The sequence below is a fragment of the Pan paniscus genome, chromosome 2 (assembly GCF_029289425.2).
Source record: "Pan paniscus chromosome 2, NHGRI_mPanPan1-v2.0_pri, whole genome shotgun sequence".
NCBI lineage: Eukaryota > Metazoa > Chordata > Mammalia > Primates > Hominidae > Pan > Pan paniscus.
The window spans coordinates 117,594,638-117,616,222 of record NC_085926.1 but is presented as its reverse complement, the minus strand read 5'-3'; the positions used below and the strand labels follow the sequence as shown (position 1 = coordinate 117,616,222).

Sequence of the window (21,585 nt, the reverse complement as noted above, 5' to 3'; positions counted from 1 at the left end):
TGGTTATTTTTTATTTTTCAATTAAGATTCAAATTTATGGAAGTGGAAATTTAAAAACCTCGTTTTCCCTTAGGCTGTGACATTCAACTTACAAATCTCTTTTTCTGTTGATGAACCTAGTATTAAACAATAGTTTTTAGAGGGACTTCTACAAACTTAGTTAATTAGGTTTTCTTAAACATCTTAAAGTAGATCTATAAATGTAATATATTCTATTTTCCTTTTTCTTTAAATACTTCAACATATATTTCAGTTATCTATTGCTGTGTAATATCAATCCCTAAAATAGTGACTTAAAATTGTCCTAATAATATGTGGTGCTCATGAGTGTGGGACCTGACTGGGCTCAGCTAGGCGGTTCTCACTCAGGGTTTCTCATGTTGTTTCAGTCAGATAGCGGCTCAGTCTAGGATCATCTGTAAGGCTTCTTCACTCACCTGTCTGGGAAGACTCAAACAGATGAGGGCTGAAACAGCTGGGAATCCTTGGGCATCTCTCCCTCTCAATAGTTTTTTCATTTTTGTTGTTGTGTGCTCTTTGTATGACTATACCACAATTTATTTATCCAATCTACAATTGATGGGCATTTGGATAGTTTCCACCTTGGGGCAATTACAAATAGTGCTGCTATGAACACTCTTGTACCTGTCTTTTGGTATACATATGTATACTTTTCTTGGATATATACCTAGGAATGGAATTACTCAGGCATTGGGTATGTAAATACTACCAATTTTTCTAGGTGATTGTACCAATTTACATTTCCACAAGCACTGTATGAGAGTTCCAGATGCTTCTCATCCTCAGCAATAGTTGGCATTATCTTTTTTTTTTTTTAATTTTAGTTATTTGGGCATGTTTAGCAGCATTTTTATTTTCCTGAGGGGTTGAGTAGCTTTTCTTTCTTTTCTTCTTCTTCAATTTTTTTTTTTTTTTGGCCATATGGATATCTTCTATTGTGAAGTATCTATTCTTGTTTCTTTTTTTTTGTCCATTGCTCTTTCTTTTTTTTTTTTTTTTTTTTTTTTTTTTTTTTTTTTTGACAGAGTCTGGCTCTGTCCTGAGGCTGGATGGAGTGCAGTGGTGCGATCTTGGCTCACCTCTGCCTACCTGGTTCAAGTGATTCTCATGCCTCAGCCACCCAAGTAGCTGTGATTACAGGTGTGCATCACCATGCCCAGCTAATCTTTGTATTTTTAGTAGAGATGGGATTTTGCTATGTTGGCCAGGCTGGTCTCGAACTCCTGGCCTCAAGTGATCCACCTGCCTTGGCCTCCCAAAGTGCTGGGATTACGGGCATGAGCCACTGTGCCCAGCCTGTATGCTTTTTCTTATTGACTTAAAGGAGTTATTCAAATAATCAGGTTAAAAGTCCTTCTGTTACTTATCGAGATTATATATATATATATATATTCTCCTACTTTTGTGGGTATTGTTTTTCTCTAAATAGTATCTTTTGATGAACATAGTTTTTAATTTCAATGTAATGGTTTATCAATCTTTCTGTCTCTGATTTGTGCTTTCTGTGTCGTGTTTAAGAAATCTTTTCCTCCCCTGAAGGTACTCTCCCAATAACCTTCTAGATTTCTTATTGTTTTACATTTCAAAGTTAGACCTAAAATCAACCTGGATTTGGTTTTTGTGTATATGACTAAGGGCCAAGATTCATTATTTTCCATGTGGCTATCCAATTGACTGAGCACTCCCTATTGAAATGATTATCCTATCCCTACTAGTGTTCAGCTTATCCTTTGTGACAAATCAAATTTTCCTATAGATGTAGGTCTGTTTCTGAATTTTCTATTGTCTGATGGTTCTATTTTTCTACCCTTTGGCAGTACCATCTGGTTGTAATTATTGTAGCTTTACAATAAGTTTTGATATCTGGTAGTCTTCAAACTTTCTTCTTCAGCTCCATTATAATCTTATGGGACCACCATATGTGGTCCATTGTTTACCAAAATGTCATTATATGGTGCATGCCTGTATATTCTGAATTCAACTCACAATCTCTACTGCCACCGCTAATTTCAAGCCACCACTACTTCATTCTAAATTAATTTCAATGGACTTATAACCAGTCCTTCTGCCTCATAACCTACACACAGTAAAGAAGTCATTTAAACATATACAAGATCTTATCACTCTCTGGCTCAAAATTTGAAATGATTTCCTATCCCACTTAGAATAAAATCCAGACTTCTTACCATGTGATATTAGTCAGGATTGACTTATTATTACTTAAAAGCACAAAGTTTTATTTCTCTCTTACTCAAAATCTGAGTCTCCATGACTCATAATGGGCACTCCAGCCTGGGCAACAGAGCAAGACTCCGTCTTAAAAAAAAAAAAAAAGTACACTATACATTGTATAGTACATTGTATAGTACATTGTATAGGGAGGATTAAATAAGATAATTTGTGTAAGCTAATTGGAACTTTACCTGGCACATAGTAAATGTTCAGGAAGTTTTATCTTTTTTGTTGATAATGTTGACAATGTTGATAATTATGATGACAAAGCAAAGGAGAATTTATAAGGACACAGGGGTGTCTTATGGAATTCAAAGTCAGAAATGCCACTAGATTTTAATATGGGACTAGATCAGAAAGCCATCAGGGAAAGCAGAAAGCTGTCAGGGACCCAGTCACCATCTTCTGTTTCTGTTTATCTTAGGAGAACTGCAACATGTTTCTGTTTTCCAACAGAGCAGTCTTCCCTGTTTCTCTGTTCTCATGGTGGAATATGTTTGCCCTCAGCTCCTGAGTTCACATGGAACAATTCCAACAACGAGAAGACAAGTACGGCTGCCTCTTAGTCATAATTTCAGACTTTCAGGAAGGAAATCTACCTTGTCCAGATTCAGTCAGCTGTCTACTTCTGGTCCATTAAGCTGGGTCTGAGGACAGGGTCATGCAGTACAATTGGGGCTGCCCATCTTCTAGATGGGGGTCAGTTCTTAGAGAAAGGGATGACTCTTAAGTTCAAAAGATATCTCAAGCTCTTTCCCTTTCGTGTGCCACTGAAGATTCTGGTGTCACCATGGGCCGCTGCCCCACCCAGTGTTACCATTATTGTAAGAACAACACAAAGCCTCTCTTCTGGCGAGGTGTTGCTGATGCCGAGATTCCCATCTTTGACCTGGGGTGGAAGAAGGTAAAAGTGGATGAGTTTCCACTCTGTGGCCACACGATGTCAGATGAATATGAGCAGCTCTCCTCTGAAGCCCTGGAGGCTGCCTGAATTTGTGCGAATAAGTACATGATGAAAAGTTGCGGTGAGGATGGCTTTCATATCTGAGTGCGGCTCCACCCCTCCCACGTTATGCACATCAACAAGACGTTGTCCTTTGCTGGGCTGACAGGCTCCAAACAGGTATATGAGGTGCCTTTGAAAAGCCCCAGGGCACTGTGGCCAGGGTTCACATTGGTCACGTCATCATGTCCATCGGCACCAAGCTGCAGAACAAGGAGCATGTGATTGAGGCCCTGCACAGGGCCAAGGCCAGGTTCCCTGGCCACCAGAAGATCCACATCTCAAAGAAGTGGGGCATTACCAAGTTCAATGTGAAGACATGGTGGCTGAGAAACGGCTCATTCCAGATGACTGCGGGGTCAAGTACCTCCCCAGTCATGGCCCTCTGGACAAGTGGTGGGCCCTGCACTCATGAGGGTTTCCACTGTGCTGCCCCTCCTAAGGCCCAACAATAAATCCTACTTTCTGTCCACCTGAAAAAAAAAAAAAGACATCTCAAACTGACTAGGAATCTACTACAGCAGTGGTCCCCAACATTTTTGGCACCAGGGACTGGTTTTGTGGAAGACCATTTTTCCACAGACCAGTGCAGTGCTGGGACAGTGGTGAGGGGGATGATTTTCAGGATGAAACTGTTCCACCTCAGATCATCAGGCATTAGGTTCTCATAAGGAGAGCACAGTCTGGATCCCTTGCATGCACGGTTCACAATAGGGTTCACACTCCTGGAATCCAGTGCCACAGCTGACCTGACAGGAGATGGAGCTCAGGTTTAATGTTCACTCACCCAGGGGTTGAGGACTCCTGTACTAGAGCACTCTAGCCTTCTGACCTGAGGAATATGATTTTTAAGTCAATGGTATTCATTTAGGAATTCCAATGTCTGGTAAACGACCACTGAGGTCTCAGGATTTCAGTAAGAAAATGAGTGTATTCTATACCTTAGGCTCTATTGAGGATAATGTTAAGGAAAATTCCTCTCCAAATTTGTCTCTGAAATAGATCTTTGTGGTCCAAGAGTGAAGATAAGTTATGCGTATGTAGCAGAATATCATTTTGATATATTCACCAATGTAAATTTTTCCAAGAATTGTCTGTGACCCTGTGACTCTATCCTTTTTGGGCAATAGGTCATGAAAGATCTGCTGCCTCAAGGAAGACTGACAGAGCAGAAGCAAAAACAAAAGGGTCAAGGCAGATTTGTGGCTTTAGCTGTTTTTAAAAATGTTGTAGAATAATATCTGATCGAGAAAGACAATAAAGATTAGAGTAGCAATTATCACACTAGAGACTAGAAAACCAAAGTTGGTTCCTCAAAAAGATCAATGAAATTGTCAAATCTTTATCTAGACTTACCAAGAAAAAAAGAGAGAAGACTTAAATTACTAAAATCAGGAATAAGAGAGGAGACATCATTACTGACCTTATAGAAATAAAAAGAATTATAAGAGAATACCGCAAACAATTGTGTACCAACAAATTAGATAAATAAAATGGACAGCTCTTAGAAAGGTACAAATTACTGAAATAGATTCAAGAGAAAAAGAAAATCTGAATATATCTATAACAAGTGAAGAGATTAAATTAGTGAAAAACTACTCGCAAAGAAAAGCCAACACTGAGATGGCTTCAGTGGTTAATTCTGCCAATAATTCAGCCTTAGAAGTGAAAATACTTCCTGGGACCATTTATTTATTCATTTTCTAACAAGTATTCGAGAACCTACTGTGTGCTAGGGACTTGGAGCACAACAGCAGACAAGACAAAGTTCCTGTTGGTCAAGGGCTTGATTTGTCATGATATTTGTAATCAAGGCACAGTTTGTGAGCTGCTGGCAAGGGAAACTATTGTGAACTCACAGAGTCCACATAGGACTTTATGGAACACTGGGTTTGTGTGCCAAACAACTGTTTATCTGACTGCAGTCACCTCCATCCATGCTTCCATCTCCTCTCCTCTCCCCTGTCCTTCTACTCCCACCTTTTCCTCGCTCTATTGAAGCAGCCAGCCCTGCTATTCAGAAGTGGGTACACATGTCCTCTTTGCTGTTAACAACTCTCCAGTTGCTAGACAATCTCACACCTGTAGGACACAGGAGTAGAAGGTCTTTCCTACGTCTCTTCTCAAAGTGTGGATCATCAGACCTCGAAAGAGGCTAGGAAGTCATCTTCTCCCTTATCAACCCATCCCAATCTCTCTCTGACATCTTGTGCTCCAGATGTTGGGGACAGCATTCCAAAATGCTGCTGGAGATGGGCTCTCTCCTACCTGTCACCAAGCTGTGCAGTGGGAACCAAGCTCCCATAGCCTCTAGTGTAGAGGAACCTTAAACAACATTCATCTGAAAATCTAGTGATGGTTAATACAGGCATGTCCCCTGGGGTCTGAATATTTTCATTTCTTTTTTTTTTCTTTTCTTTTCTTTTCTTTTTTCTTTTCCTTCGAGACGGAGTTTTGCTCTTGTTGCCCAGACTGGAGTGCAATGGCACAGTCTTGTCTCACTGCAACCTCCACCTCCCAGGTTCAAGCAATTCTCCTGCCTCAGCCTCCCAAGTAGCTAGGATTACAGGTGCCTGCCACCATGCCTGGCTAATTTTTGTATTTTTATTAGAGACAGGGTTTCACCATGTTGGCCAGGCTGGTCTCGAACTCCAGACCTCAGGTGATCCACCCACCTCAGTCTCCCAAAGTGCTGGGATTACAGGCATGAGCCACTGCACCTAGCCGGGTCTGAATATTTTCTGTAAGAAACACTAGCACCCCTCTCAAAGGCCCTATGACCTTTTTTTCATCCTTCACAACTTTCTTCCTTAGCCAACTGAGGTTTGTCTGGGTTCACAGTCAGCTGCACTACACAAGCTTGGCTGGAATGCCCGGCTCTGGGAATTGACAGCGTGGCTCACCTGGCTGCAAGGCCAGCTTCCTGGGCATGCGACCTGTACACTTGGGCACAGGACTCAGGCCCCACACTTGGTTTCATGCTCTGCTGTCACCATCTTGAAATTCTCAACTTTTTAAATAAGGAGGCTGCATTTTTATTTTGCACTGAACCCTGTAAATTATGTATCCAGTCCCACAGAGTTGCATTGTGGACCTTTAGGGGCTACTTCTGTGTCATGTTTCTGAGTCTGGTTAGAGTGGTGATTAATCACCTGGCTCTGGGGTGGACAGCTGGCATTTGAATCCTGGCTCCTTTACTTACTAGACCTGTGATCTTGAAAGTTCCTCAGCCTCTCGATTTCTTTATCTATAAAGCGGGATAATAGCATGTATCTCATAGGCTTGCTGAGAGGATAAAATATGTTAATACATATGAAACACTCAGAATGGTGCCTGGAACATAGTAAAAAGCTGTGCAATGTTGGATGTTTTTGTTGCGTGCCTATTCCAAGGTCACATTGTTCTGTATCTTATGGCAGTGTATCTTGCACTTGGTGGTGAATCTGCCTGTTGAATTTAATTAGTTCTGTAATAGTCTCTGTTCATGAAAAGACTGCAGTAGAGTGAGCAAAGTGGGTGTGGAAGGGAGACCCAAGTTCTGCTTTTGTTCTGCCATGGAGCAGAGTTCCGTGTTAGCTCTCCCTTTCCCTGACCCCACAGACATCCCATCTACTTAAAGCCATGTTTCCCAAAGTGTGGGCCACGTGCCCCTGGACAGGATGATTTTAGGTACCACATAGACCCAGCATTAAACAACATTCCATCTCATAGACAGTTATACATTTTTTTATATCCTTTCCATCCACTGATTACATATAGAAAAATGTTTCCATTCAGTGTTAATAATTTTTTTTTTTTTGAGACAGAGTTTTGCTCTTGTTTCCCAGGCTGGAGTGCAGTGGCTCGATCTCGGCTCACTGCAACCTCCACCCCTCCGGGTTCAAGTGATTCTCCTGCCTCAGCCTCCTGAGTAGCTGGGATTACAGGCGCCTGCCACCATGCTCGGCTAATGTTTTGTATTTTTAGTAGAGACAGGGTTTCACCATGTTGGCCAGGCTTGTCTTGAACTCCAGACCACAGGTGATCTGCCTGCCTTGGCCTCCCAAAGTGCTGGACAACACCGTGGCTGGCCAGTGCTGATAAATTTTTAACATCTCTCACATACTTGCAAATTTCCCCTTTGTAGTAAAGAAAAAATTTTGCCTCCTGAACATGAAAGGAAAAAAAAAAAAAAAAAAAGGAAAAAACAGGCCCAGGACTTGAGCCTGCATCAGACCACAGTATCTAGTTGGAATGTTAAACATTATAATGTTCTCATTGTATTTGTTTCTAGGATTAATTTATGAGTAGAGAAACTGGTTTTTCCATGTGAGGTAATAATCCAAAGTTTCTGACTGGGAGCAAAGTAACATGTGAGAAAGTCTAACAGTGTTTAAAAATAAGAAAATATTCGCAAAGAAACCCAGGGCTATGGCCAAAAGCAGAATGGAATTTGAGGCCACTGAAAAACAGATTGAGTGAGTTTAACACCAGTTAGCATCAACATCACAAAACATGATTTCTTGTTGTTGTTGTTGTTGTTTTTGAGACGGGGTCTCACTGTGTCTCTTAGGCTGGAGTACAGTGGCATGATCTCAGCTCACTGCAACCTCTGCCTCCTGGGTTCAAGCAATTCTTGTGCCTCAGCCTCCTGAGTAGCTGGGATTACAGGCATATGCCGCCACACTGACTAATTTCCAGCTAATTTTTTTTTTTTTTTTGCATGTTTAGTAGAGATGGAGTTTCATCTTATTGGCCAGGCTGGTCTTGAACTCCTGACCTCAAGTGATCCACCCGGCTTGGCCTCCCAAAGTGCTGGGATTACAGGTGTGAACCACCGCACCCGGCCCACAATATGATTTTCATCACAGAAATGTGATACGCATTTGGAAAAAAAAGCAACGAGCAGTGGGGAAAACTAAGGAAGAAGTATGTGCTAAGCAGTGTCTCCCAAGATGGCAAATGGAAGTGCAGCGTAATACAGCTCAGGGTAAGACTGTCTCTAGGGAGGAACCTGGGTGGAGTAAAGAGAAGGAAAAGGAAAGGAGGGTTTTTGGTTTGAGGCAAAATAGAAAATTGCAAGCCTACATAGCAGGGAACATGTGTATTCTTTAGACATGACTGTGATCATGCAGACAGTTAAACATCTTCGTGAGCCTCACCTGTCCTTTTGGTTGCATTTCCAAGGCCTGGACAAAGGCCAAAGCTCTCTCAGTGCCCTGTCTGACTTGGCCCAGATGAAGTAATTGCAGCCTGTTGCTTACATCATTCTCCCAGTCTTTATTGTGGAGAGTGAATCAGCAAGTCAGCAGTTTCCTTTTAAAGCTCATTTATTTATGTTTTTTAAAAAGTGAACTTAAAGAATAAAAGAATCCGAGGCAACCTGGATTTGGGAAAGTGGTGAAGGCGTGTGCCATATCTGTTAGTTCCCCACCCCCTTCCCATCCACTCTCCAACCTTCTCTGTCCTGCTGTATGCCCCGGGCCTGGTTAGGCCATGTCAATGTGTTATTTGTCCTCTGGCTTCTGTTGGGGGTCCTTAATGGGGAGCACTAGCAGGAAAATGGGGGAGGAGGAAGAGTGAAGTCAGAGAACCTGTGCTTCTGCTCCCTCCCTGCGGGGTTGCTGCTGGCTGGCTGTGTCCCTGCACTGCAGGTCTGCAGCCTTCTGGTGCTTCCCCTCCTTCTCTGGCCTCTTCACAGGTAGGGTAGTAGCAGCTTCTACTGCCAGTAGCTTCAGGGAACTGCATTATCCCTGTGGTTGCCCCACAAAAGACTATGGCAAATTGTCCTTTTCTTAAATTCTCCTCAAATAACCCAGATTGAGCGCACCATCTGTTTTTTGGTGCGGCTGCGGCTGATACAAGGTTATTTACAAAGATCAAAGTTTGGGAAACACTAACCCAGAGGAAATCTACCTGTATTCCCCAAGATCTCTCTGATCCCTCAAACCTTCCAGATATCCAGAGGAGGTAATGGTAAGGGTTGGTAAATGGTGCCATCTTCCTCCCTACCCTTCATCCCCTCTCTTTTTCCAAGTACTTCTTTTAGTTGCTATTTTAATACCGATAATGCAATACTGTTTTCTCCAATCCCACAGAGTATAAATCTCAACTTTTTGTAGGTAACAGAATTCCATTCAAGTAAAACAATTAAATGATTCAGATACTCCATGAAGTTTTATTTTTAAAAAATTGTTTACCCTGTACATGTTTCTATTGAATCCTAAGTACGAATGCCCAAGGAGATAAAGCAAGTGCAGTTAAGTATGCACGGGAAAGCTAAAACGGGTATGTACATAAGATCGGCAAAGGAAACCAAGTTCTGTAAAATGAGTTCTCCCTCCCCTCCAGGGTAGCTGATTATGAGGAAAATAAGAAAGAGCTTTGCTTTTCTCCTTAGTAGTAATGGTCTACAATAAGCTGCACACACACATCCCTCATCACACCTCTCTCAAAAAAAAAAAAAAATGCAGGGAGATGTGTCCTGCCCAGGTTAAACTACACACAGGCTATCTTCAGGTCACAGGAAACAGTCACACTTGCTTGTAAGTTCACTGGTTCAGGTAAGCAGACCATCTTTTCTCTGGAAGAGAAGAGCAATAAGAGAGCAGTGGCTGGTGAGGAGACAGGGCTTGGCATTGTGTGGCTTTTGAATTCCCATGATGTCTGGTGAAAGAAATCTGCAATCACCTACGATTAAGAGCCAGTTCCTGTGGTCCAAGTGCCCAGGGGTGGTAAGGTTAATGACATAAATGCCTTTAGAGGAAGGGAAAGGGGATGTGGATTCTGGATCCACACCCATGAATGTGACCCATGACACAGTTGGAGTGGAGGCCACAGAGGAGAAAATATGCAATGAGAAAACTTTGTTCTAATAAAATCTTACATAGAAACCAAATATGCAGAACAAATACATTGGAATTTCCCCAACCCAAGATGGTCCCACAGGAGGTTCTGGAAAACACTGGGTGTCTGTCATCTCTGCTTCTAAGATGATAATCACTATGATGAGATTGAACCTCAACAGGCAGCACATCTAACGCCAAGACTGGTCTTTGATGTGTGAGTGCATCTGGTGGGGAGGTGGATACTGGGGCTTACCTGTCATTGACAGGCAAAAGGGCAGTGCAGAACTTCCCAATAATGGTAGTCCGGTCTTTTTTCCAAACTCGGTTGGAAGACTGAAACTTGAATTTCACTTGGTTTATCTGGCACTGTGGGGTGGCATGGGCTATGATTCCTTTCCCATGGCGTTGCTGCTTAGGTCTGCAAGAAAAGGGTAAAGGGAAAGTAAATGACTGTAGCCCTTACCACCTGTACTTCCCCTTTGGCTCCGATCGGGCTCTGCTGGTGGCGCTGGTTGGCTGTCATGCACCAAGGGGTTAGCTCCTTACCACAGTCCTTTGTGTCACCCTCACCAGCCCCTCTGCCCACACCTACAGCTTTGAATATGACCAAGAAAGTAGTTGTTGATTTTTTAGAATAAACAAGTGGACACTGCAACAAAATAGTAGCTCCTGGATTTTCATATCTGGAAAAACTGTTCCTCATTCTTGGATTCCTAGCTGGAGGAGATCTTCACCTTCAGATCTAATTACCCAGAAGTAGAAACCCTCTTTTAGGACATTCCTTTTCAAAGAATTCTGTGTAAGGACTTTTCTGTTTTAGGCTAAGTATGAATGTGTGGGTGGAAACAGCAACAAGAAAACATCATGAAGCGCAGACAGAGTTGGGTGGAACCCAGGTTTGTCTTCCCAGCTGTATGGCTTTAGACAAGTTACCTAACCTGGCAAGGTGGCTGTGGAGTCACATAGCAACTAGGTGTAAGTTCTAGCTTCCCTACATGCTGCTATGAACTTGAACCGTAGGGTTTGGTTCATACTGACTTCAGCTTAGGAGGCTCAGAGTGAAAATGGCACCCAGTTCTGTCTTAACCCACCCTCTTGGCTTTGCCCCCCGCCCCAGATTCCCTTTATGTTTAAAGATTCAGGCACCACTTTTGACTGAGACAAAGATGAGGGAGGAGTATGAAGTGATCAACCTAGCAGGGTGCTTCCAAAAGGGCTGTGGTACCCCCTAGGTACTAGGTACTGGAGACAAAAGCAAAAAATCGTGAGATTCAATGAGGAAAGTCTTCACGCTGAGTGCAAGGCACAGCCCAGCCAGCAGATCCTGAGGGTGGTGAGTGGGGGATCAAGGAGGGCGCCCAGCAGAGCTGCACCACCCAGCTAGGGAAGGAATTTGACTTGTGGGGCCCTTTGTGATCCTCCCTGGAATCCAAGTGGGACTCTGAGAAAGAGGAAAGAAGGAGGGCGCTGCGTTCCTCTTGGCGGGGGGTCAGGGGTGGTGTGGGGAACCACCCTTGCCAACTGGGTTTCCTGTTCCTTTCTGGCCTTCGCAGAGTGGTGACAGGGCCTCTTTGTGTTCTTTTTAGTCCAGTGTTAGTCATATCACTTGTTTTTTCCTTCTGAGGGAAGATCATGTATAATTTTGTTTAAAAACCATTCCCTCTTTTTTTAAATTCACAAGTCTTTTGAAATATTTCAGAAGGAATAAATAAGATTGTTTCCTTTAAGCTTAGACAGAAGAGTTTGTAAAATACAAGGAATATGAAAAATCTTTTAAGTGTGTGGTTTGGGGAGTTGGCCCAGGTTAATTCTCCAATTAGAAGGAAATCTTAGCATCGCATAAAGCTATAGAAATTTGGAAAAAGACCACACGTAACCTCCCCATTTTTCCCCCAATTTCTGATCTGCAAGAAGTGAATCATGTTCTGGTGCCTTCTTCAAAAGAGTTATGTGAACCTCTTCATGGAGGAGCAAGCGCTAATCTGTGGATGTTGACTGGAATTACTCGGGGAGCTTTTAAAGTGTAGCTGTGGAGCCTATGCCCAGAGACCCTGATGTGATTGGTTTGGGTTGGGGGGCTTGGCGTCAGTATTTTTTAAAGCCCTCCAGGTGATTCTAACGTGCAGTCAGGGTTGTGGGTCATTTTCCTGACTCCTGCCAGTGTTGCTGGACCTACCAATGGGCTAGAAGATGATGAAAACACCCTTCTAGAAGTAGCACAACCTTGAGCGGGTCTAATGAAAGGTACTTGGCTTACCAATATCCAGCCACAATCTGCAAGGCTCTGTGGGCACCTGCAGGCCTGTGCTGGAATCCTGATGGCTGTACCTAGCTGTGTGACCTTGGGTGAGCCGGAAGGTACACCAGCTAGTGGCCACGGTTTTGGGAGTGAAATGCACTCCTTCCAGCAGAAACTTGTAGTGCCTCATAGCAGAGTTCATGTCCAACATCCCAACCCGAGAAATATCTCCAAACTCACATCTGATCTCATCACTGTCCTGTTTAAAACTCCCAGTGGCTCTCCAAACTACTCTCAGGATAAAAACCTGTCCTTCAAGGCCTGGCAGGGTCTGGCTCTGACTTGCCTTTCCAGCCTCACAGCATCCCCACAACCCCAAATCTGTGCTCCAGACACACCAGAGGTGTCACATTCTCCCTAAGCCTGGCCTGGGTAGCTCCTGGAAAGCCTGCTCATCATTTCCTTGGACTCAGTCAGACTCTGTCTTCTATGCTGTCACTCTCAGGGCATTGCTCACTCATTTAAGTGTGTGTGCACTGGTCATTTCCCTGTTTGCTCTGGATTGATCTATTCCCCTGCAGGTTCCCCCACCAGCAGGTTCCAGCGAGGTCTAACCCAGTGGAAGCATGCTCAGGTGGGTGGCTGCTTTGGGCAGGGGTTCCAGAGGGGCTGCACTTCCCATGGGTTCAGCTCCTGCCAAGCAGCCTTCCCTGTGGACCCAGCTTTGCCAACTCCACTCCTGCTTTGTCCCTCTAGCCTAGGGTTGTATTGGCTCCTGTTGTGATTAATCTCTGCATTGTGTCCCCATCTCTGTTTTCCAGCTCATCCAACACACTTGTAATGAGTTCACTGTGCTAAATTCCTTCTCTTGGACCTCCTCTGTTTTCCTGACCGGACTCTCACTGAGACAGTGACATTATCTGACAATCTGTCTCCCGCTGGCTTGTGAATAATTAACCGGTTGCTTTTTAAAGAAGCATGCACCATGGCTGCTGACTTCCTATCCCCTGCAGGCTGTGGCTCCCTACAGTTGGGGTTCTTTGCCCTCTCACTTCAAGCGTAGTCCCACCAGCCCCCAAGCCCAAGCCTGCCCCAACAAAGGAAGGGAATGACTACCCCCAGTTTCAGGAATCACCCAGCATCAAGCCCTCCTGGCCGCTAGTCTGGCCCTCAGCTCGCACTCCGTTGCTGACTGACCCTGTGCCTCAGATTCCATTCTGGTAACTGACCCAGAACTGCTCTCCTTTCCCAGGAGTGGGTGCTCTCCAGGCTCTGGCTAGCCCTTCCTGGGCTGGTGACTGAGGCCCTCCTCCCTACTGACATCCCTGATACCCACACTGTCTGGAGTCCAGAGTACTGTTTCCTCTCAGGGACCTGATTCCTATGTCCTCTCCACCTGTTGGGACATGCCATCCCTGCTGCCTGCTTGCCCTGCCTACTCTCATCTGAATCTGCTATACTTGGACCCACTACTGAGCAGCTCCTCAGCATGTGTCTGTGGCTGGATCTATAGTAGGTGCTGCCCCCAGCCAAGCCGGCTGGGCCCATGCATCAGCAATCACACAGTCCCTGACCTGGGATGTCCATGTGTGTAAAATGAAAAAGTAACCAACTCCTAAGGGGAGGGGTCAACCAGGTGGGACACTTACGTACATGGTGATCTTAGATGAAGAGGTGATGTTACTGCTAAGGAAGGTAACCTCGATGTTGGTGTCCTTGTTTCTCAGTTCCTTCAAGTGAAACTCCACGAGGCTGTGATGCACTAGGAAACCAAAGCACAACAGAGACTGGCCAGAGGGCAGAAGGTGCAATGGGCAAAAACCCCAGAGAGCAGCAGTGTGGTTGGGAATCTTGGCTCTATCTCTTAGTAGCTGTGTGCCCAGGAGCAGATCACCTATAATCTCAGGTCCTCAGTTTCCTCAAGTGTAAATTGAGGATAATAAAAATAGACACTTGGCTGGGCGCAGTGGTTCACGCCTGTAATCTCAGCACTTTGGGAGGCCGAGGCGAGTGGATCACCTGAGGTCAGGAGTTTGAGACCAGTCTGACCAACATGGTGAAACCTCATCTCTACTAAAAATATAAAAATTAGCCAGGTGTGGTGGCGGGTGCCTGTAATCCCAGCTACTCAGGAGGCTGAGACAGGAGAATCGCTTGAACTGAGGAGGCAGAGGTTGCAGTGAGCAGAAATTGCACCACTGCACTCCAGCCTGGGCGGCAGAGCAAGACTCCGTCTAAAAAAAAAAAAAATAGATACCCTAGGTCTGAAATAAGTGGGTTAATATGTATGAAGTTCTCAGGACAGTGCTTGTGCCTAGGAAGCATTCAGTAATGTTAGTTTTTGTTATTTTGTAATACTAATGTTTTACTTCCCCTTGTTTGCTGACATATTCATGGTGGGATGATCTTGAATGAGCCAAAATGCATCTATCATATACAGCTATCTTTTGTTTGTGTCCCCTCCAAGTTCATGTTTAAACTGAATGCTCTGTGCAACAGTATTGAGAGGTGGGGCCTTTGAGGGAAGGGATTAAGTCATGAAGGCTCTACTATCATGAATGAAATAGTGCCTTATAGAAGGGCTCAAGGGAATTGGCAGGGCCCTTATTTGACCTCCTGCATTCTGCTGTGTGTGAACACGGTGTCTGTCCCCTCTGGAGAATGCAACAGCAAAGCACCTTCTTGGGAGTAGAAAGTGCAACCCTTATAGACATGGAGTGCCGGCGCCTTGATCTGGGACTTCCCAGCCTCCAGAGCTGTGGGAAAATAAATTTCTGAGCTTTGTAAGTTACCCAGTCTCAGGTACTGTGTCGTAGTAGCACAAATAGACTAAGACATAAACTAAAGATTTAACTCATAAGGTCAGGCGTGGTGGCTCACTCTTGTAATCCCAGCACTTTGGGAGGCCAAGGCGGGTGGATCACCTGAGGTCAGGAGTTTGAGACCAGCCTAGCCAATATGGTGAAACCCTGTCTCTACTAAAAATATAAAAATTAGCCAGGCATGGTGGCAGGCACCTGTAACCCCAGCTACTAAGGAGGCTGAAGCAGGAGAAGCATTTGAACCCAGGAGGCAGAGGTTGCAGTGAGCCGAGATGGTGCCGTTGCATTACAGCCTGGGGGACAAGAGTGAAACTCTGTCTCAAAAAAAAAAAAAAAAAAGAAAAAGAAAGAGAGAATTAACTCATTAAATACAGCAACGGCCCTGCTCCCTCTCCACACACCCAGCGTCAGGGAAGCAGGCTGTGTGTGTAGGAGACTGCTCCTCTCCCTGCGGCCGCTGGTTACCTATGTGGCATCCAGACTCTCCCTTGAGCAGCATGGACACTGGAGCTCTCAAAGTGAGTGTCGCCAACATAGACTGGGTGTACAGCCTGGGCCATGGTGATACCCCTGGGACCTGCTGTCCCTCTGGCAAGAGAAGGTAAGAAAGATTACAGACCAGGCATAGTGGCTCATGCCTGAAATCCTAGTACTTTGGGAGGCCAAGGTGGGCAGATCACTTGAGCCCAGGAGTTCAAGACCAGCCTGGGCCACATGGCAAGACCCAGTCTCTACAAAAAAACAAAAACAAAAAATTAGTTGGGCATGTGGTGTATACCTGTAGTCCCAGCTATTTGGGAGGCTGAGGTGGGAGGATCACCTGAGCCCAGGAGGTTGTAGCTGCAGTGAACTGTGACTGGGCCACCACACTCCAGCCTGGGTGACAGTGGGAGACCCTGTCTCAAAAAAAATCAAAATTAAAAATTTTAAGAAAAGCCAGGCGCAGTGGCTCATGCCTGTAATCCCAGCACTTTGGGAGGCTAAGGCAGGCAGATCATCTGAGGTCAGGAGTTCGAGACCAGCCTGGCCAACATGGTGAAACACCGTCTCTACTAAAAATACAAAAAAATTAGCCGGGTGTGGTGGTGGATGCCTGTAGTCCCAGCTACTCAGGAGGCTGAGGAAGACGAATTGCTTGAACCCAAGAGGCAGAGGTTGCAGTGAGTCAAGATCGTGCCACTGCACTCCAGCCTAGGTGACAGAGCGAGAGTCTGTCTCTAAAGAAATAAATAAATAAGAAAAGAAAGATTACAGTTTCCCTAACACACTGTCCTTTTTTTTTAACTAAGGGGTAGGTGCACCTGGTGGCATTTTGCAATCACTTTAGTCTCGGAATTTTCCCAGGCTCCTTTGGTGATGGGAACATAGCTAGAGATGCAATCCTTCGCCTCTACTCTACCTGTACTTTTTCATTTGCCATATTTTATGGGCTAACATTGGGGAGGGGAACATAAACTGAATGCAGGTGAACTCAGCACTAAGTTGAAGGAGTGCTATGGCCCATCTGGGCTCCCTGGGGTTAGGAACAGGGCTCACCAAAAGGTGCCAAGATGCCAAGAACCCACAAGAAGAAAGGGGCCTTGAATGCTTCCCCTCCACAGAGGAGGACATCTTACACCACACCCCGTCTGTCTCTCCTTCTCAGATGTTACTATGGGATATCAATTGTTATGGGGACGGGCAAGGGCTGAACTGGAAAGGATGATATTTGCAATGTGGAAAAAATAGCTAACTTACAGAAGCTTTAGGAATTTAATTCTCAGGGCTGAGTTTGCTATATTATATTATTAATACTTCTTCCTTTGCTAGCAAGTATCATTGATTAAGAAAGTTTTCTAAGATTCTGTCTTCTTCTTCCTCTTCTTCTTCTTCTTCTTCCTCCTCCTCCTCTTCCTCTTCTTCTCCTTCTCCTTCTTCTTTCTTCAGAAACAGGTTCTTGCTCTCTTGCCCAGGCTGGAATGCACTGGCACAATCAGCTCACTGCAGCCTCGAACTCCTCTCCTCAAGCAACCCTCCCACCTCAGCCTCCCGAAGTGCTGGGATTACAGACGTGAGCCACTGCACCTGGCCTACTTCTTTCTTCACTTACCCTGGAGGCCCCAAGGGAGCCAGGCCTAATGTTGGGTGGGTGGGAATTAGTGGAATCAAATCTGCACAGGAACATGTCTCATGTCGTACAACACAGAGTCGTGAGTGGTTGGTCAGGAGGCCTGGATCCAAGGCCCAACCCTGCTGCTTACAAGCCATGCTGCCTTGCCTAAGACACTGAGCCTCTCCATGCCTCAGTTCCCTCATCTGCAAGCCATAGCCCTCAACTTATCACACAGGACATGGTAAGGATGGAGTGAAGTAATGGAGAAAAGGTACACTACGTGAAAAACTGTTCTATGAGGGAATATATTGTTTAAAAATTATTATTTGGTAGAAGATCCTCTGCCCATGCTGGCGCATGCCTGGCACAGGTCAACGTTGCTGAAGTCAAAGCAGGCCAAGGGTGCTAGGCATGGGAGCCCAGTGCCATAATGGCCTGAGAGTGGCTGGAGAGCTGCTGGTCCCTACCCCCTCCCTACCCATATCTGTCCAGGGAGAGCAGGGAGGACTCCGCTTCCATCCCTAGAAGTGACAGCTCAAGGCAGAGCATGCCTGTTTATGTGCCCCTCTGTGGTTTTGGAACCAACAGGGCTACGCTTCTGAAGGTGTGGGGAGGTGGTCTCACAACAAATACAAAACAGTCAGAAAAAGCATGGCCCTGTGAACCCCCTCAGCAGGGACCTTAACATGCTGTTAGTCTCCAGGCATTCCCCACACTTTCCTGCCGGGTATATTCTTAGCTGCACAGACACAGAGGCACCAGCTCAGGTTGCTGTGAATCTGCCCAGCAGCTGGAATTAGAAGTCAGGACATCTGGTCCTGGCAGCACCACCTCCACCACCAGACAAAACATCCTCCCGCATGCCAACTCTGATGGGGTGGCGCTGACAGAAGGGGAGCTGAGACATACGGCCTGCGGACAGCAGGTTCTCAGAAGATGGAAGCATGGTGGTGGTGAGGAAGGAGTATAGAGTTTACAGTCAGGAGACCTGGAGTTGAGTTCTGACCTTTTCACCCAGCTGTGGAGACTTGGGCATGCCACTTGGTCTCTCAGAGCTTCCCTTTCCTTAAGTCTCCCAGTTGGGTTGTTGAAAGAGCTGATAAGGACATGAAAAGCCCACAGTTGACTCTGTAGTCCACTTTGCTCCTAAGAGGTAGCCAAAAATTTTCTCTGGCATGAAGATACAAACACCCTAACTATTCTTCTCCCAAATTCTCTGATTGACTAAGGGAAGGAAATTATTACTGATTGGGTTCCAGTCCCTGTGCTAGTGATCTCCTGTGCACCATTTTATTTTATACTCACAATTGGTTCTTTAAAGTAGGTACTGTTATGGTTCCCATTTTCACATAAGGATATAGAGTTCAGAGAGTTTAAATAACTTGTTCCTGATCACACAGCTGGTAAGCGGAGAAGCTGAGATTTGAATCCAGGTCCAGGTGAACACAGAGTCTGAGCTCTAGGCTCCATGTCATATGGCACCAGGCCTTCTGGTACCAGGAAGATATTTTCACAAAGATCCCTGCACTGACTTGACACAAGCTGATCAGAAAATCAGTTAAAATTGGGTGGCATGTAGTTTATCATCCAAGCCGGCATACTTTATCCTGTACACATGATAAAGCAAACAGGACCCCAGGATAACCAGCATAAACCAGGAAGTATAGTCACCCTAGTTAAGATGCACATAGCATAGGGAAGGATGATGGTTTAGCTTGTAATGTATTTCATGGATTCTGGACACATTTTTATTTCACATTTAACATCGTTACAATCACCAGCATCCTAGCTTCAGGGAAATGCCATGGTTAGGAGCAACAGTGAGAAGCTGGAATGCATCTGTGAAGGCGAAGGAGACCAGAGGGAAAGGTTCAGTATTCCCCAGGGACCCCAACCTTGGAGGCTGCCAGGGTGAGAACCACATAGGGTGGGCGCCAAGAAGTGGGAAATGAGAGTGCAGAAAGGAGGCAGCTGGAGGACACTCCTAAACATCACTCGAGAGAGAAGACCCACTAGAGGGTAAATTTTGAGGGTAAGAGGAAATACGATCAGTAGATAGACGGTAAGAAGCCCCCAAGTCCTCATCTGAAGAGCAATCGGTTGGACTCACTCTGAAAGTTTTGGTTCAGACCAGGGGCTGTTGCCACACCTCCGGTGATGCCTTTGCCCTTATCATTCACTCCCACCCAGGCTACCACACTGGGCTGGACTCCTCTGGCGGTGCCCTGGCAGAGCTGAGCTCATGCATTTCCCCCTACTCACTGCAGTACGGAGCACTGGAAGTAGTCAGGAGGTAGACTTTCACTTCCTTGGGGAGCGGCTCTATCTTGACACCACCTTGTTCCACCAGTCCTGGAAATAAAGAAGCAAAGACAGCAGAGTCCTGAGAAGGCTATCTTAGGGTCCCACAGCACCAAGCCACGTGTTTATTAATTCATGCACCCATTTATTCCACGGACATCTACACCGTACACGCACTATGTGCTGTATTCTAAGGTGAGTCCTGGGATCCCAGCAACTCGGTCCAGTGGGCAGTAAACACACACATAAACGGAAATATGCTTTTCAGATCATCTGACTCATTCTTGGCAGGTTATTATAAGAAATCTGACACTAATCTGTCTCTAACTTGCAAAACCAATCTCCTATAGTAGTTGTTTTCATGACATTTATATCCCGTGCAGTGGGAGCATGGTGAAGCAGGAAGTGTTTGACCTGAAGACTAGTGGATGACAGGTGGGGAGAGGGCATTCTGGGAAGAGAGTATGGTTAGGACCAAGGCACACAGGTGAGGAAGCCCGATGTACACTTGGAAGTACAAGTAGTTAGCACCACCAGGTGTTCAGTGCAAGAGAAAGTGTAGTGAGAGATGAGGCTGGGCAGACAGTGTGAGGTGGCTATTATGTCTGTGGGTCCATGGCATCTAGGGGAAACTGACATATGCACAATGAGTAGGAAATAATGATGACTGGTTCTATCATTGGAGCTACCCTACTTTACTATTTTGTCAAGCTGGTACCCATTTCACTCATATAAGCAGTGACAGGCTGCTGCAGTTGAGTGGCAGCCAGGGGTAGCGGGAACTGAGAGAGTGCGGGAGGGAGAGAAACCATTTCCACTGCCCAGGAGTTTTCTCTGGAGCTCTTCATCCTGGATAACCACAGGATATGCATAGCAATGATCTACACAAGTGAGTTAGAGGCCAGATCCTGCAGCCTTCCTGGCATCCTTTCCTCAGACTGGCCTGGATCATCCAGGAAGGTGCCCAAGTCCTCCAGCAACTAGGCATCCCCCCAGCTCTCACGAGGCCACCAGAATATCCGAACTGTAATGTGGGTCTTGTGTTCCACTCTTAGGGATTCCCCACCATAGATTTAGGGTCTATGAAGAACTGGAGAATGACCAGAAGTGAGAAAGACCTATAAGCAGCATCTGGTCTGAGAGTGGAGGAACCTGTATGTGGGAAGGGTGTGTGTGGGGCAAGGATGGCTATAGGGAACACTATAGAGAGTGAGGGGTGGGGCACGAGAACCAACTGTCCACCTCCAAGTAAGAACAGGCTGAGCACCTCATCGCTTAATTTTCTTTTCCCCAATTGGATAGAATTCTTGACCATAGGACATCAGGACATTAAGAGGGGACAACTAGCAGGGCTTGAACTTCCCCACATTGTCAAAGGAAGTCAAAGGGGTAGCACTTTACCTATCCTTGGGCAGGAAAGCAGAAAAGGGTTAAAGCAATCCAGACAGCGTCCAGCAAGGAAGGCCTTGTAGCTGGCACAGGGAAAGGCCATCAGTGGACAGGAATTCTCCAGGGCGCTGATGTAGAGGTGCACAGCCCTCATGTGATCACAGATCAGATAACTATAACCTGAACAGAGAAAAAACACAACCAAGGTTTCAGTCAAGACAAATAGAAATCTATGCTGTTTACTGAAACTCTATTGAATTTTACAATACATGTATTACAGCAAGCTGTAAATACATGCATGGGAGTCCCCTCAAATCACTTTTTCAAAATATTAGTGTACATGGTTACTACATTCTACTTTTTTCATTTTACTTTTCCTGAGATACATAAGCATAATCCATCAAGAAAATTGCTTGATTTGAGATGCATTCTTTTTTTTCGTTTCTTTTCTTTTCTTTTTTTTGAGACGGAATCTCACTCTGTCACCCAGGCTGGAGTGTAACGGCATGATCTTGGGCCACTGCAACCTCTGCCTCCTGGGTTTAAGCAATTTTCCTGCCTCAGTCTCCTGAGTAGCTGGGATTACAGGCGCACACCACCATGCCTCACAAATTTTTGTATTTTTCATAGAAACAGGGTTTTGCCATATTGGCCAGGCT

The 21,585-nt window shown here is 45.3% G+C and overlaps 1 protein-coding gene and 1 pseudogene across 3 annotated transcripts in view; one reads left to right on the top strand and one right to left on the bottom strand.

Annotated features, from left to right (window-relative positions):
* The first annotated feature begins 324 nt into the window (after positions 1-324).
* Positions 325-4,080, top strand: LOC117979736 (large ribosomal subunit protein uL16-like; annotated as a pseudogene).
* Positions 4,081-9,393: 5,313 nt separating this feature from the next.
* PLA1A (phospholipase A1 member A) overlaps positions 9,394-21,585 on the bottom strand; it is a 31,246-nt gene continuing 19,054 nt past the window's right edge. For all 3 annotated transcript variants that reach the window (XM_003825149.5, XM_008950451.4, XM_034957157.3), the window contains 5 exons: positions 20,939-21,106; positions 19,499-19,588; positions 13,976-14,084; positions 10,337-10,501; positions 9,394-9,818 (listed from right to left, as the gene is read on the bottom strand). In XM_003825149.5, coding sequence (XP_003825197.2) covers positions 9,734-9,818; positions 10,337-10,501; positions 13,976-14,084; positions 19,499-19,588; positions 20,939-21,106 — 617 coding nt within the window. In that variant the 3' untranslated portion in view covers positions 9,394-9,733. The remainder of the gene's footprint in view (positions 9,819-10,336; positions 10,502-13,975; positions 14,085-19,498; positions 19,589-20,938; positions 21,107-21,585) is intronic.